Source organism: Mugil cephalus, chromosome 19 (genome assembly GCF_022458985.1).
Source record: "Mugil cephalus isolate CIBA_MC_2020 chromosome 19, CIBA_Mcephalus_1.1, whole genome shotgun sequence".
NCBI classification, from domain to species: domain Eukaryota; kingdom Metazoa; phylum Chordata; class Actinopteri; order Mugiliformes; family Mugilidae; genus Mugil; species Mugil cephalus.
In genome coordinates, this window is record NC_061788.1 from 7,979,801 (window position 1) to 7,996,437 (window position 16,637).

General features: G+C 43.3%; 2 protein-coding genes across 10 annotated transcripts in view; one reads left to right on the plus strand and one right to left on the minus strand.

Annotated features, from left to right (window-relative positions):
• Positions 1 to 254: 254 nt before the first annotated feature.
• On the minus strand, positions 255 to 1,957 carry esm1 (endothelial cell-specific molecule 1). The gene is made up of 3 exons (XM_047570065.1): positions 1,433 to 1,957; positions 987 to 1,130; positions 255 to 790 (listed from the first exon to the last, which is right to left on the minus strand). Exons 1-3 carry the CDS (start codon positions 1,938 to 1,940, stop codon positions 696 to 698), a joined length of 747 nt encoding a protein of 248 aa, XP_047426021.1. The 5' UTR covers positions 1,941 to 1,957; the 3' UTR covers positions 255 to 695.
• Positions 1,958 to 3,523: 1,566 nt separating this feature from the next.
• LOC124996536 (probable E3 ubiquitin-protein ligase HERC1) overlaps positions 3,524 to 16,637 on the plus strand; it is a 38,376-nt gene continuing 25,262 nt past the window's right edge. For 8 of the 9 annotated variants that reach the window (XM_047569668.1, XM_047569669.1, XM_047569662.1 and 5 more), the window contains exons 1-26: positions 3,524 to 3,667; positions 5,917 to 6,919; positions 7,651 to 7,746; positions 7,843 to 8,025; positions 8,256 to 8,468; positions 8,574 to 8,672; positions 8,759 to 8,855; positions 8,959 to 9,102; positions 9,266 to 9,393; positions 9,889 to 10,033; positions 10,124 to 10,295; positions 10,479 to 10,613; positions 10,743 to 10,908; positions 11,297 to 11,422; positions 11,755 to 11,979; positions 12,349 to 12,501; positions 12,696 to 12,828; positions 13,546 to 13,749; positions 13,851 to 14,105; positions 14,398 to 14,571; positions 14,756 to 14,870; positions 15,002 to 15,116; positions 15,359 to 15,560; positions 15,669 to 15,969; positions 16,050 to 16,098; positions 16,186 to 16,231. In XM_047569668.1, coding sequence (XP_047425624.1) covers positions 5,948 to 6,919; positions 7,651 to 7,746; positions 7,843 to 8,025; positions 8,256 to 8,468; positions 8,574 to 8,672; positions 8,759 to 8,855; positions 8,959 to 9,102; positions 9,266 to 9,393; positions 9,889 to 10,033; positions 10,124 to 10,295; positions 10,479 to 10,613; positions 10,743 to 10,908; positions 11,297 to 11,422; positions 11,755 to 11,979; positions 12,349 to 12,501; positions 12,696 to 12,828; positions 13,546 to 13,749; positions 13,851 to 14,105; positions 14,398 to 14,571; positions 14,756 to 14,870; positions 15,002 to 15,116; positions 15,359 to 15,560; positions 15,669 to 15,969; positions 16,050 to 16,098; positions 16,186 to 16,231 — 4,648 coding nt within the window. In that variant the 5' untranslated portion in view covers positions 3,524 to 3,667; positions 5,917 to 5,947. The remainder of the gene's footprint in view (positions 3,668 to 5,916; positions 6,920 to 7,650; positions 7,747 to 7,842; positions 8,026 to 8,255; positions 8,469 to 8,573; positions 8,673 to 8,758; positions 8,856 to 8,958; positions 9,103 to 9,265; positions 9,394 to 9,888; positions 10,034 to 10,123; positions 10,296 to 10,478; positions 10,614 to 10,742; positions 10,909 to 11,296; positions 11,423 to 11,754; positions 11,980 to 12,348; positions 12,502 to 12,695; positions 12,829 to 13,545; positions 13,750 to 13,850; positions 14,106 to 14,397; positions 14,572 to 14,755; positions 14,871 to 15,001; positions 15,117 to 15,358; positions 15,561 to 15,668; positions 15,970 to 16,049; positions 16,099 to 16,185; positions 16,232 to 16,637) is intronic. The other variant, XM_047569670.1, reaches the window with a different exon arrangement.

Sequence of the window (16,637 nt, forward strand, 5' to 3'; positions counted from 1 at the left end):
TTGTCTCTAGATGCCAGAGCCTGACCCAAGCAGATTCATATAATACTGGGTGAGACAATAGGACTATATGATACATTTGATATTGATAATAGATAAAGGAAAGGATGGATGGAGCCGAGTTATCCTCTAGTGTGTAGCAGGCTCTTAATTTGTAATGATCAATATAATAAAACCACTCAACAGACATTTTAAATGACATCATTTTCTAAATGCAACTTTATTTAATGGGAAAAAAAGCATTCAAATAACAACAGTCAGTGATAACTTTGGTTTAATTGCAAGAGCATTCTTTACAATGGCTGGTGTTCTATACATTACACTGTCCGTGTCGGCTCCTCGTATATCCACAGTACAAATAAAACTAAAATACTTCAATAGAAACTATTGCTGTAGACTTTGGCAATTAATGCAACTTCCACAAGAATCATTTACGAAGGCACACAAATTAACACTGAAGCTTACGGCTACATGATCTTTTAATTTATTCACTCTGAAAACTGACCGAGAACAAAGAGAAAACGAAGAGAGAGTAACTGCATATTTCATTAGAAAAGCCAAACAAAAACCCCCAAATGGGGTGAAAGAAAACAAAACAAAAGGTTTCTCACCCCGTAACATAATAAAATATATCTTTCAGTTAATTTATAAGTTAATGCTACATTTACACTGAACAGATTCAGTCTTGTCAGCACTTGTCAGCGAGGGTTGAGCCGCTTCGGAGAAGTGGATCTGTTTGTGTGCTGGGCAGTGTTCTGGGAAGCGCCGACTTCTCCCGAGCCCACCTCGCCCCCTGAGAATACAAGAGGAGGAATGCATTTATCTTTCGGTTTTTGCAAGAGTGCACAATCACAAAAGATATGTCTCTCCAGAACTTGATGCAACCCACTTGGTAACACATCCGCCTGCCAATATCCTAAAAGTACAAAGGTTTAATAATGAAGATGGGAGAACAACCTTTATTGGAAAATGTTTTTTTGTTTTTTTACCTGCTTGAGGCTCAGTCTTGAGCTTGCTGGCAATTTTGGCAAAGAAGGTGAGGTTGAGACAAGCTCCAGTCTCCCTGTCACATATGCCTCCTTTGCAGTTGCACGTCTTACGGCACTCAACCCCATAGGTCCCGTAGTGACAGTCTGTGAAGAAAGATTTTTAATTTGTAACCAAGAGAAAGAAAAAAAAACTGCAAGTGCATGTGATATTGCTGCAGTATAGATGCTTGAATGTCAATAATAATAATCAATTCGTAGCTGGATCCGGAACCTCGGCGCCTCTAAAGGCCAGGCAACTGTGACATGTATTCAGATCATTCAGAAATTCTGGGCTAAATTGTGGTAATAACAGGAAAAAAAGGGATATTGGATTTGGTGCAGTGAACATCTTCTCATGCACAAAACAGCAGCGTGATCTTAAAATAAGCAGTTCAGTTAGAATATACCTTTGCAGATCCCATATTCGTCTCCGTAATCGTCCTCGTCCTTGTAGAACTCGCAGAACAACCCCGGTCCGCACTTCACCCCGTGCATCCCCGACACCGTGCGGTAGCAGTGCTCCCCTCTGCCGGCTGCACAGACCTGGCAACAGCCGCAGTCATCCAGGACCGTCCGTGCGCACCGCTGCGTCCCGCCGCACCGCTCCGCGTTGCATCTGTCCGGGCAGTTCACCGCGTATTTCACATTGGCGCCCCACGCCCCGGCAGCATCATGCACCACCAGAGAGGACAGCACCGTGATGAGCAGAAAGGACATGACTGGATGAAAGTCCGGAGGGCTCGAGGAAGCGCTGCGGTCTGTTTCAGGTGAGCGGTCTAAGGGAAGAGGCGAGAAGAGGAGCGGAGCACCTCTGTGAGACTTGAGTGAAGTGACCTGTGGTTCATCAGGTTGCATGGTTATCAGCGATGGACAAGTTTGTTTTGCACATGGCTTGCCCCTCGTCAGTTTCCTCATTCCGGTGTTGTCGTCCTTTTTTTTTTTTTTTTTTTTTGTCAGTCAGTCCCCCTTTTAGAAATCCGGCTTGGAAGTGGGATTAACTGTGAACCACCATCCAGGAATTGAAATCCGTGTGACCTGATGTCATAAGTTATCTTTGGTTTGTTTTGTTTATGTCTGAGTGACGAGGACCCCCAAACCTCCGATTGCATCAGGTCCGTCGTGACTGTGGCACTGTGGAAGAATTCAGTTTAATGTTAGTTTAACACAGCAGAAAATACATTATTATTATTATTATTGTCTCATTTAATAATCTTGGAGACTCACATGAATTAATTAATTTTGTTAAATTAAACATAAAAATGTTTTGCATAAAACATTTGTAAATGATGATCACCAGATGTAACACACACACACAAATTAACCACAAAAATGACCAAAGTACAAAGCCAAAATCTAGCAGCAGAGGCAATTACATGGCAGTTTAGTAGCCATTGCAGTCCGAAAAAAAGAATCCGCATCCTATATTTCCCATAATGCAACACCAGGACTTGGTCAAGCCAACTACACCCACCTGAGTAATACTGCTTTGTTCTCCCTTTTGCATCCTACAAAGTTTAGGTGCATTGGGGGTGTGGACACAGACCTTCTGAGAGTGTCCTACAGCATTACACAGATACTTCATCAGTTTGCAGATATATAGAGTTTGGATGCTGAGTCAGCAGCTGGGACCATTTTTCATGTTTTCTGAGCTGTCCTTAAGCAGTTTTTATGACGTGGAAGCCTCTTTGCCCTGGTTGGGATGGCTGCTGCCATTAGGGAGTGCCGTTGCTATGGGGTAGGGGTGTCTGGCCAGCAACAATGTTTAGATGGGCAGTCTAAATAACATGAATACCACGACCAGATTTCTCAGCAGAACACTGCATTGCAACAACATTATTAATGTTATTCACTTTGGCTGCCCTTGTATGTGTATGTGAGTGAGTGTTAAACCAAACTAGTTTCATAACAGCCTGTTCAATAAAGACATATTTTTATAAAAACACGTTAACATACATTTGAATTGGGGTGGCGCACTGATCTGAGTTTGCATGTTATGCATGAGTTCCCTCCAGGTCCAAAGACATGCTTGTTAGGTTCATTTGTGATTCTAAATTGGTCGAGTGTGAATGGTTGTCTGTCTTTCTGTGTTAGCCTTATGATAGACTGGCTGTACAACTTTATATCCCAGTTACACCTGGTTCATCTGAGCTATATCTGACAATCATCTGTGCAATTCAACACTTTTTGTATATATGCCAATACTTGTATTGTTGTATTTGTTCTACTTTTAATGTATTTGTTGTGTTCTCTCTGTAAGTTTTTATGCTGCTGTTGTTTTGGCCAGGTCCCTTGAAAATATTTTATTGAGACATGGGACTAACCTGGTAAAATAAAGGTAAAATAAAAAATACAATCTCTTATACGCTACACTCTCTTACTCTTGTTATTTTTTTGCCATTTTCTACACAAAGGTTATCTAATTCTTATTCTAGTAAATTATTGAAAACTCTATGGCGATGACTACCCCGAGACACACGGTGGCGCTAACACTGTATCCCAACGCTGGTCGTGACCGCTGATTAAAAGCGCCGAAGAAGAAGCTGAAAGCGGAGACCTCTGATGATATTTGCGTCCGAGGGAGACCTCACTGGGACGGGGCAGGTAGCGCAAACCGCTTATCGGCCGGGGCTTTTACTGTCAAGGTAACACACACGTCTGCCTTCTGTTGTCTAATTTTACAATAGCTCGGTTAAAATATAACCGGCACAGCGTTAATGAGTCTCGGGTGGTGTTTTTTTTTTTTTTTTTTTTTTTTTGCTGAGTGCTGTCAGCGTAACAGGGGCTTGGTCGGGTTTTGACAGCCATGGAGCAGACTAGCAACTGCACTGCAGCCAGCGTTAGCTCAGCTGTCACCGCATGATGCAGAATAATGTTACCGGTGTTTGTCAATGACACGGCGGAGGTTGAAAGATGTCATTGTTTATGTTCGGCGGCTCAGGGAGGCAGCAACCGAAATGTAAAAACCGTGTCAGCGCATGCAAAATGCTATCTTTAAAGTAACATAGTGGATAATGCGGTTCATTTTAAATGAATGTTTATGCATAATGTCTGTGTTTTTTGAAGAGTAGCTAAATATAATTAAGTTTCTGTGTGGCATTTTGTGTAATTTCTATTGTAGGGAAGAAGTGTATGTGCGTTATCCACAGCGAATTAATGCGTATTGTGGTCAGGGTTGTCCTGGCAACATCAGCCCAAACGTCCCATTATTGACCCAGCAACTTCCTCCAGCTCTGTCTGGATGACATTCAAGCCTTATCTAATAAAAAAAGGAATACCTCCAGCCGGTGTTGAGTCAGGCCGGGGGGGCCTCAAGAGAGGAAGTGGTTTGGTTTGGTGCAAATAAATAATCCATAACATAAGTAATAACACCTCTTCTTCTTAGTTCAGGTGGAAGGCAGACATTTTAACGTGACTTTTGGTGTGGTATTTCCATTTCAATTTGATATATTTTGATTTTGGATGGTTAATTGGACAAAACAGGCAGTTTGAAGACCTCAAATTGTTAGATTTTTTGTATATTTTCATACTTTCTTGTGCATAAATACATCTGGTTTGATCCCTCTACCAGATGTACCTACCTATATTTGTTTTAAATTTATTTTAATAGAAAATTGGCTAAATTTGTTAGCTTTACTTTACAGTAGGTAATGCGCAATGTGCGTTTCTGACATGACGCTTGGCATTTTTTTTTTACATAACAAAAAAAAAAAAAAAAAAAAGGGAACCAAACTCACAGTGTTTATGTCCCGTAATGCCAGATATTTTAAAGCGGTGATGATCACATTGCTGGTGGTTTCCTGTTGGTGTTTGTCTGAACATGGTGCCCACTGCTATATCAATGCTTGCTGTTATTTTTGGCCGGTGTGGAAACCATATAGCCCCGCAGGCCTCAGGCACTGCAAGAGAGATGAGGCTCTGTGACTGAAGACTGTGCTCACATGTTTATTAGCCTCTAACCGGCATTCGCACCGTCATACCGGTTTGTGTTTTGGTCCAAGTTTTAATTTTAAGCAAGAGCCATAAACTTAAAAAAATTTCTGGTGGCTGATTTATGCTTTTTGTTATATTTAGAAGGCGTTAAACACACTGGAGCCATAACAACCAAAAAAGTTTTGTAATGAAGGCATTAAATAACTCTAAATCTGTTAAAGCAAAATATGTCTTTTTATCACTAGCTCATTTTGTTTTAAATCTACTGTGCATTAAACAATATTCTAACATATGTTATGAGAATGCCATTCAGGTATGCTGTGAATGTTGACCTCCGTGTTGTGACTATCACATTTTGACCTCTTCTATGACCTCACCATCATTAACATCTAGTCACCCTACATCTGATTATCTAAAATTTGGCAATATTTCCACCTAACAGCAGTAAACTTTATTTCTCTGAAGGCAGAGAAAGGTGGAGATTGAGGTTTAGGTGTGGCCTCTTTGCATAAGACCGAATGGTAGAGCGTCAGGTGATCAACTTGGAGATAATGCCTGAGGGGTGAGATATAGGTGAATTAAATAAAACGGCATATTGTGTTACCTTTATAGTGTGTAGCATAATACATTTGAGACAACAGCCCCCTCATTAATGTGGGTGTGCTGCTTAAGCAGTTATCATGGGGTGAGCTGGCCTATTTCAGTGATACCCACTGGGCTTGTGGCAATAGCCTAGATGTACTGTATGTTGGAGAAGTGCCAACACTAAGCAGAAACCCGACACCTTCGCGCTGAATTAACTTGGCAGGAATTTACACATTAGAACATTGGTTTTCAGCGGCAAATGTTTCCTGAAAAATTATAGCAGGGATGGAAGTGCCATTTCATTTTCATCAAAGTGTGAGGGAGTAATATGCCTCATGGAGTGTCTGTTTTAATTGTGCCTCCTTCTACCTTTCAGGGGTACCTAAGAGTGTGGATAATGCTCAGACATGGTGCCTTGTCAAACCCATGTGTTGCTGAAGTGGCAGGAGCACTTTAATAGCTCCTGGGCAGCAGAAGACAGTGTGCAGACAGCCCGGAGGCATGGTGCTGCTGTGCTCTACAACAAGCTCCTTCACAACAAAGAAGTGGTGACTTTGGCCCAACCCGTTCAAGAACTTGTCGGCCCGCGCCTCCCCGACTTCGAGTGCGAGTCCAGCGCATTGGCGGAGAAGGAAGAGTACCTATCATCACTGCTTCACAGTCAACGATGGCTTGCTCACCGCATGCTGACGCAGACCTCCTACACCTTAGGCCTCCACCACAGGCTTTTAGTTCTGCAGAGGATCTACTACGCACTCCACAGCAAATACCATGACAAATTCCGCGTGCAGCTGCCCTCTCAGTCCACAGACAGTGGGACTGAATGCGGGCAAATCGAGCCGGCCTCAGAACCTTGCCTGCCAGGGGGAGCGTCTAAAATCAAGTCGGGTACAGATGTTCTGATAGAAATGGGGGTGAGGACTGGCTTGAGTCTGCTCTTCTCACTGCTGCAGCAGAACTGGAGATACGCAGCGTCCGTGCACCCGGAGTCCGTGCTTTGCAACGACGTGCTTGCCACGGCGTCCTCTGTCCTGGCTTCGCTGCCGCCGCTTTCTCTGGCCAACGAGAACAAGATCCCATCGGTGGGTCTGGACTGCCTGGCGCAGGTGGCGGACTTCCTGAAGAAGACGTCGGTGAGCAGCGGGAGCGGTGGGGCGGACCCGACCGGTCGGAGGCTCGCGCTGGAGCTGCTGCTCGGCCTCGCCATGCAGAGAGGCTCTCTGAAGTTTCTGCTGGAGTGGGTGGAGGTAGCCTTGGCTGCTTCCATCTCCTCCTCCACCTCTGTGCTGTCTTCCTCCTCCACACTGAGCTCACAGCACCCAGCTGGTGTGGGCTTTGATGTCATCCATCAAACTCTTCTCCAAATGAGGCAATATTCGGTATGTCCCTTTTTCCTCATGTTTGGCTCTCTCTGTGTGATGTGTTGGATGCGTCTCATTAAAACGCATTTCTTTACCTTGGTAATATACTGTATTTTGCATAAATGTATTTGCATCGACAGCTGCGGTTGTTTTAGACGTTTAAATGTGGTTATCTTTTACGAACATACTGGTAAACATGGCTCCTCACAGCCAGATTCATCCCATCTTGTCTTTTCCACATATGAATAGTTGCTTTTGGGGCTTGTGCTGACGCATTAGTGTGCTGCTAAGCTTTAAGACTGAATCTGTCTTCCAGTCTAATCAGCTTTGCAATATTTATGTAAAACAGACAGCTAAAGATGTCTGTTGCCAACAACCTCATTATACTGTACATGTTATGTATCAAGCACCATGCCACTGGTGCTTTTCATAATGTGTATTGATTTTATGTTTAGCCACATTCACTCTATAAGCTACAGACTAAACAGAGGGATCACACAAGTTAAAACACAACTTAGATTTGTGAGGGGAAAACAAGCTTCTCCACTGACTAGTTAGTATATAGGATGTTGTTGGATCTTTTTCATCCTTGACTTCATTTATTGCACCATCATGCAGGGACATGCCACTGTTTTTGGAGAAGACAGAAGATTTTCTTGTGAATAATCGGTCTCAGAAATGGCACACTTTAAAGTCTGTAACAGAAAAAACAGTCTAAGCTGAAGGATTAAGGTGAATAATTTTCCCAGGGTTTCCGAGGGGAAGCTGTCAATACTCAGGTGCTTAAGAAGGACGCGGATGGGCTCTGTCGACTCTCGCAGGCAGCTCTCTGCTTGTTTGAAGAGGTGAGGCAGAGCTTAACGCCATGCATATTGTATTGACACTATTAAGTTCTTTCCAGTGACCAGATTTCAGGACCTCACCCTCTTCTGTTTGGACAGATTTGTAACCTTGCGTCCTACTGCCTGTGCTCCTGCAGCACGGATGCGGCTGCCTCTGGTACAGAGAGTGACACAGTCATGGTGTATGTGTGGGGCAGCAACAGCAGCCATCAGCTGGCAGAGGGAACTCTGGAGAAAATCCTGCTGCCAAAACTGACGCAGGGCTTCAGTGATGCCCAAATGGTATGGCTGGCTATCGGTGTCTCATTTTTCCAGTGTAAAAGCTTTTTAGGCTATTTTTTTATTTAATTCTATAACAACACAGATATCCAGTGTCTACATGTGCAGCTTCAAATACCAGTATCAGCATCACTGCTGCGTTTTCTGTAAACGTTTGAGGGTTTCGAAAATTTAACGTCGAAAATTTAACGCATTCCTGAAACGCATCTCGTCCTATAATGTCCTCTATTTAGATTGAGGCAGGACAGTACTGCACCTTCTCGGTGTCTGCGGACGGTTCGGTGAAAGCGTGCGGAAAAGGCAGCTACGGCCGACTGGGCCTGGGGGACTCCAACAACCAGTCCATGCCCAAGAAACTTGTGCTTGAGCCACATAGAAACATGAAGAAGGTGTCCTCCTCCAAGGGCTCTGATGGTCACACTTTGGCTATCACTGTAGAGGGAGAGGTGAGAGGTTGAAATGAAACTACAGCATGTTTCAATTAATTTTAGTCAATAGATACGATGCAAAACAATGTTCACTGTGTGATAAAACTTAATAAATACTTTCAGGTGTTCAGCTGGGGTGATGGAGAATATGGAAAACTGGGCCATGGCAACAGTGCTACACAGAAATACCCCAAAATTATCCAAGGACCACTGTTAGGCAAAGTAAGCCTGCAGGAGACGCACACTTTGTTCATAAATATACTTGAACCTAATTTTCACTTATAACGCATCTCTCTAATCACTTACAGGTTGTCGTTTGCGTGTCTGCTGGCTACAGACACAGTGCTGCTGTGACTAATGATGGAGAGCTTTACACGTGGGGAGAAGGAGACTTTGGCAGACTTGGTACACACCTTATTTCATGAATTGCCTGATGTAGTCTCAGTTTTGCTTTTTGTTTTTCAGAATGAAAACAACCTCTTTTGTCCCTTGTTTCTACCTGCCTCAGGTCACAGTGACAGCCAGAGTCGGAACGTCCCCACACTGGTGAAGGACATCAGTGGTGTTGGGCAGGTGGCCTGCGGGAGCTCTCACACCATTGCTGTAGCGCAGGATGGACGCACTGTGTGGTCCTTTGGTGGCGGGGACAATGGTGAGTTGATAGATTACATATGGTTTGACTTAAATACGTAATGCATGATATCTGTGAACAGGTAGAAGTCTCACTTTAAGTCAACTAATGGTATTTGACTCAGAAATGTCTTGAGCTAGTGTTGTTACTAATGCAAGTTCTGGGATATGACTCATCTTTGCAGGTAAACTAGGTCATGGAGACACCAATCGCGTGTATCGCCCAAAGGTCATAGAGGCCCTGCATGGGTTCATCATCAGGAAAGTGTGCGCTGGCAGCCAGTCATCTCTGGCTCTCACCTCTGCAGGACAGGTGAGATGCAAGGCTACGAGCAAGACATGAATTTCCAGTGTCAAAACTGGCTAGCACCAAATTACTACATTAATTTAAGACTGAGGTGATGTTTTTACACTCTTAGACAGAGCTGTTCTGTTGAACAAAAACTGTTCAAAACATGCAAATCTCTAACCAAACTTCACATCTACAATTCAGTTACTTTTTGTTGCAATTCAATACTTTTTGTATATATGTCAATACTTGTATATAGTTTATTCTATTCTGTTTGTTTTTTTATCTTATTTTTTTATCTTTTACACTTTTTGTTCTTGTTATTTTCTGCAATTTCCTCATTGTTGGACAAATAAAGCTTTTCTACTTCTAATTCTAAATCCACAATTGTCTTTGATGAAAGCTTTTATTTTGAAGGAGCATAGTAACATCTCTCTAAAACACACCACTTTAATTCTCCACGAGGTTAAGAAAGAACTAAATCTTTCAAGAATGCATATGTTCTGGTTATCCTTTTAGGTGTTTGCATGGGGCTGTGGCTCATGTTTAGGATGTGGCTCCTCTGAAACAACCTCTCTGAGGCCCAGGTTCATAGAGGACCTGAGTATAACCAAGATCATTGATATCTCATGTGGAGACAGCCACTGTCTGGCTCTGTCCCATGGTAAGAAACTGTCAGCGATAACCAGTGCGTTTCAAAGAGTTTAAAAGTGTTTTCAAATTGTTACAAATGATTGTGTTCTCCTGCCGTCAGAGAATGAAGTGTATGCATGGGGGAACAACACTATGGGCCAGTGTGGGCAAGGCCACACATCCACACCTATCACCAAACCCAAAAAAGTGCTTGGTTTAGAAGGGGTCTCCATCCAGCAAATCACTGCTGGCACTTCTCACAGTCTGGCCTGGACTGCAGTTCCAACTGACAGGTAAAACCTCAATCTCAAGTGCTAATGTATAGTCTATTCAACAAGCACGATTCTCCAATATTGATTTGTAATGTCTCTGACTCTGTGGATTGCGGAAGATAGATTATGTTCCCGTATAATGTGCACACGTCATTCCAGAAGACGTCTCGTTAGTCCTGACACAGTTGCGTTTCTTTTTTCCAGGCAGCTGGTGGCATGGCACAGACCCTTTTGTGTGGACTTGGAGGAGAGCACATTTGCCTACTTACGCAACTTCCTCGAAAGCTACTGTGATGGCATCAGTAACGACACGCCTCCCGCTCCGTTCTTATCTAAACGGTATGAAATGACCTCACGCCTGCATGCGGTTACTGTAACATACTCACTTTCTGTACTTATACTTCTACACACTTTCCCCTACTATTCACCTAACCCACATTCGTTCCGCTCTTTGCGTCTGTTCCTCAGGGACCACCATCATTTTCTTTTGCTGTGCATGAAGCTGCTGTCCATCCACTTGTCCTTGGCCCATGCGGGTGGCACTGGTGCTATGGTTTTGGGTGCTCAGGGCAGGCCCCTGAGAAACCTGCTCTTCAGGCTCATAGACACCAACATGCCAGAGTCCATACAACAAGTAAACCAACTGACTAATTTTCCTAATATACTTATACTAAAGATAATAGATGAGCCGGAACAGAGTAATACCACGTCTTAGCTGCAGGGGCTTGCAACTTAATGGACATAGAAGATTTTCTGCTCGGTAACACCCCAGGTTATCTTCAGAGGTCTTGCAGCGTCAGAGTGTCAGGTTGTCCCAGCTGTTTGGGTGGCACATGAATGACAAACAGAGTGCTAGCAAAGCTAGGATGGTCGTAGTGTTCTTGTTCTGTACGTTCTGTGAAATCTCTGAATCAAAGTGTGAGATGCGTTCTGAATAAGAATAAATAATTGGCTGCAGTAAATACTAACTATTGGTCCCATGTGTATATCCGTGGCACGCTGACATTGTTGTTCATCCTCAGGCTGTTCTGAACACACTGTCTATTGGTGCATCCCTGCTGCTGCCTCCACTCAGGGAAAGAACAGAGCTGCTCCTCTCCCTCCTCCCTCAGGGCCCTCAGAGTTTGAATATTCTTTCCAAAGGTCAGGTATGTAGCGTGCTATGTTAGCAGTGCTGTTCACAGTGAGTGTGCACTAGTTCTTCCATTTATCCAAAATATGGTCTATATAGAAAATGTTAATTTCAGGACACAACATGTTTATCCTGCTTATGTATGTTTTGTTGCCTCCTTCTCTGTTCCCTCTTGTAACTGTGATAGTGATGTAAATAGTTGGATTGAGAATGAACCAATGGACAGTGCGAGCTTGAAGGAGTGTTGCTAGGCAATATCTGTCGAAGACCGTGCGTGAGTGTTGTTGTGAAAACATGTAAGTGTGAAATCATCATTACCTTCTTCGTTCCTTTGTGCCTCTTTCAAAGCGCCTTCAGTTAGACATGGTCCTCAGCAGCCTTCAGGACCAGAGCCATGTAGCTTCCCTACTGGGTTACAGCAATTTTGGGGAGGTGACAGCCCTGGGGCCGCCGCTGACGCCCGCCATGTCAGTGCGACTGCACTCGTCATCCAGCTCCGTCGAGGCCTACGACCCTCTGCATTTAGCAGAGGTGCTGCTGAGAACCCTGCTGCTCAGCATAGGCTTTTACACGGTACGGAACAAGGGACCACATGTGTGATGAATGGGGACAGATTTACACTTTGTGACATATTAATTTAATCCGGTTGTTTTTATATTTGTAAAGTTATTTGGCTTGGACGTAATTTGCCATTACAGGTGGTCAGTTAATTCTAAATAACATTATAAAGCATTACATCTTAGAAGAAAGATGATTTTATATGTTTTTTTATCCCGTGAATTTTACAAAAATCTACAAATTTGGCATAAAAACAACAACAGATACATTTTCCTTTGCTCTAATGCCAACATTTCTTGAGTTCTGGAGTTTGTGGATGTTTAATTCGTTTTCTTATCCCTTTACACCCTGACTCTTGTTCTCTTTTTGTTTGCATTCATGAAGGAGCAACAGTTTGGGGAACTGGAGAAAAATAGTGACAAGCAACTATGTGCTGATCAGCAGGGCCAAACGGATCCTCCCTCTCAGTTCCACCAGCTGCTCTCTGGACTACACAAACACCTGCTCGCCCATTGCTACATCCATCCCAGCCCTGAGGTAAACTAGAGAACCAGTTAAACACAATGGAAAATGTGTAGGAAAATAGTGGGAGTCAGTGCCACATTTGTAAATGTTCCTGTGTACACAGTGGCCTTATGTTGACAAATGTCATATGTTCACACTTTGTATTTCACCCAGAGCTCTTTGCTGCTGTAGTTACCCTTACTTTAACGTGTGGGTCTGCTCTGCAGGATGACAGCAGCGTAATGTTGCTTCGCGAGCATCTTTACCTGCTGCTTCCCTGCGCTGCTGAGACTCTCAGACGATCGACCAAACTGCTGAAGGAGAGTTCCCCAGATAAACAAATGATTAAAAAGCTGCACAGTAAGAACCATGACTTATCATTAAGTGTGTGTCATTTTAGTTATTTTCACGTATCTTTTCAATCTGAGTTGTATCATGGTAACACTATGCTTATATTCACAAAATACAGTTATTATACACTACCTGTCAAAAGTTTTAGACCAGCACGCAGTTTCCTCTGGTATAGTTGGTCAGAGCTTCATCCTACCGCAAGATAATGACCCACAACTTTAGTCCAAGCTACACCAGAACTACCTCAGGATAAAAACAAGATGGAAAGCTTAAAAAAATGGAGTGGATCTGTGGCCCAGTCTCTAGACTTTAACCCCATGGAGCTGGTTTGCGATGAACTGGACAGAAGCGTGAAATCAAGATGGCTACTTTGATGAATCGAAAGTTTAGTATATATTTTGGGTTATATATTGATTCAGTTGTTTATTTGGTCTATGCCTTCATTTCAGAGTAAATGAGACATTAAACTGCATGCATTTCAACACAAAAAGACAAACATATTGTGTGAGTATTCTAAAACTTTTGACTGGTAGTGTATTTCTATTTTTATTTATTTATTTATTTTTACAAATTGAACAGTAGAAAAAACAGTATAGAAAATACTCATGTATATTTGGTAGAGTTCTGTTCACTGATACTTGTTTATGTGTTTATATGTATTCCTCAGTTCACTTATTTTTACCAGTCACTCTAACCCCCCCTCTCTCGTCTCACCCCTTGTCCCAGTGGTGTTGTACAATTCAGTGGCTGGCAGCCTGTTGTGCCAGGTAATGTACTCCCTGCTGCTGCTGCCTCTGGGCACCGTTCAGCCCCTCCTGAGCCACTTACTGGCCTTGCTGGAGCACCTCAACGATTTTAACAGGCTGCTGCCGGAGACGGTCCTGCTGGAGGAGCAAGAACTAGGAGTGGAGGCTCAGAAGACCTGCTCAGGTCAGTTCAGTGATCCTCGGATTGTTGCTTAATATTAATGAATTGTTATAGTTATGGCGGACGATTTGGATACTGAACGTAACGGGGTGTCCTTGTAATAGATAAAAGTGAAGAAAGCTCAAGCCATGGACAGCAGCAGCAGCAGCAGCAGCAGCAGCAGCAGCAGGAGGAGGAGGAGGAGGAGTGCAGATGGGTATGGCTGTTGGACCTTGAGCGATCTGTGGCGTTGGCAGTCGGCCGCTGCCTTGGTGGCATGTTGCAAGGCCCGCCGCTCTCTCTGCAGGAGAAAGCGTCAGAGATCTGGCTATCAAATGTCCTCCTCCGAAATGGTCTTGAGATGGATTTTGAACAGCTGGGTACGAAAACATACTCTCTGCTGTTAAGGGTTTCAAAATACATGAGTGTTTCCTAACCAGATACCGAGTGAATGTAGATTGCAGCTTAATGTACCAATGTTACCATTATCTGTTTGGTAATAAAAAAAATAATGTGTTTGCTAAATTACACTATTTAAAAGTAAATCATCTGGAGTTGTGTTACGTCATGAAGTCACATGTCTTTTTATTATCGATCTGAGAAATATTTAATAATAATCTGTATTAATATAGATGTAGTGTACAGTTTTATTTCATGTCCTACGTCCCATAGACTCCAGCATGGCATGGCTGACTGAAGTAGTGCTGCTGGGTAGTACTGACACCAGACTAGGAGAGCTGAGTCTGACGGAGGAAACCAGGACTCTACTGGAACTTGCACTGGGATCCTCCAGAGGACTTGCAGGCAGCCTGTGGTGGAAGATGGAGGAGTACGCTCACAGCAAAGGTAGACTAAAGATGACTTTCCTGTACATGTTAACATTATCTTAACTCCTATTTTCAGAATTAAATCTGTTGTAAAGTCATTAAAAATTATTATTTTTTTATACTTTATTCTGTCTAGCAGTTGCCGTTTTTCCCCACTTCATAGCTTTGTTGTAATTCAGCTGTATTGTTTACTGTGAGAGCAGAATGGGACAGTGGAGGCTCTTCAGGGGATTGTCTGCTGCAGATTGTTTGTCGCTGCAGTCTGGCCGCTCTCCTGAAACACACCGGACTCCACAACGAGGCCTTTTGCCACGACAAGTCAGTAAAACAAATGGAATATTTACCGAAACACTTAAGGCTATTAAGTATGTTTATGGAAAATCTATGTTTCTTTAATTGTGTGGAACTATACTAATATCCTTCTTCATTTATCGACTCTGCTGAGACAGATATGAGCCCTGTGAGATGCTGTTTGATGTCTATGAAATCGTTTATAAAATCAGAAGCACTCTGTTGGCCCTTAAAAACTCTCCGAGGATGTCACAGGTGCAAGCAGCTAAACAGGTACCATTACTGAAGATATTGCACTGAACAGTAGTCTACAACAAGCTTGAGCCATTACAGACTGATAATTAATAAACAGTACATGAATAATCTACATTTTGTTTTTCTATATTAATGTAGTACTATATTTTTTCTGCAAAATATCACTGCATCAGCTCCGTTTTTGCATGAATTTATTTCTCACCTGTATTAAAAGGACAAAATCTGATTGATTGTATTTAACATATTTCTTTGCATTGCAGATGTCTCAGTCTCCCCAAAGTCCTGAGGCAGACAGGGAAGAGCCATGCTCCTCAGTGGAGCAGGTGGGAAAGGATCCTGAGCAGCAGTCAGGAGGCCACTGTAGCCGGGAGGTGCAGGTGCCTCCAACTCCAACAGCAAACCACAACCAGGAAGAGATCACAGATGAGGACAGATTTGGCAGCAGTCGTATGTACCTGTCAGGTTAGAAATGCATATATTTTTTTATTTTTTTTTTTTACCCCAGACAGTGTGATATTGATTGAATCATTTCATTCTCTGATTTATTTGATTTGTTTTCTGTCCCTGCAGAAGTCTTAGAGTCGTTCATGGCCACCCGCGAAGCCATGCAAGTACAGCAGAACGTGACGGTCTACGAGTCGTTCGGCACCTCCAACCTCCCCAGCAGCATGGAGAGCCCCGTCAGCCCAGAGAGAGAGATGGAACCCAAGCAGCAGTGGGAGAAGCACAGGGAATCCGAGGAAAGCTTGTCTTTCCCCGCGGCCTGCCATCTGGTGGTGTCCCGAAGTCTCTTCCTCCTGCTGGGGGTCAGGCCTGCTTGGGTGGAACCCAGCGAAAGGGAGAATAGTCAAGCTGTGAACGCTGGGGCAAGGTAGTGTTTGCGTTGCTGGTTTGTTCGTTTTGGTGCACTCTAGTTTTTGCGCTAACGATCCACGATCGTCTCACTTTCAGGAAGTCGTCGTCGGAATCCTTTAACGCGGCTGTTAATGGACGAAAACAGGTAAGCGTTATGTTGCACCAAAGTTTCATCAGCGAGTTTGATTCCGGTTACGAGTTATATTAATGAAGTGCTCATGGCTTTTTTTAGCCCGACCAGTCCAAAAACTCCTCTGGATCTTCCAAGAATAAAATGGGTAAGTGGAAAATACAGTACCTGCTATGGTTCCACCGGATTGTGTTTCTGTGCCGAGCTGCTGGGAAGGGAAAGTAACATGATACAATAAGGGAATTTCATACTAAAGACACTAAGTCAGAGTGCTGACGCCACATTTTTTTTCTGCCTTGGTGTGCATTTTTCCACAAAACAAGATATAGTGTTATCGCATTGAGAAGGAATGTCTTGACAAGTAGTATTTATAGGAGGAATGATTACAGCTAATAAAGCCAGCCAGCCAGTTTTTAGAACTGTTTTATTATTATTATTATTATTATTAGTAGTTTATTGAATTGGGACAATGGGCATTAATCAACATTGATGCATTAGCCGTCGGTGGAAATGCGCCAGACGTAGCACATATGCTAAATATCAGCAAATTCACT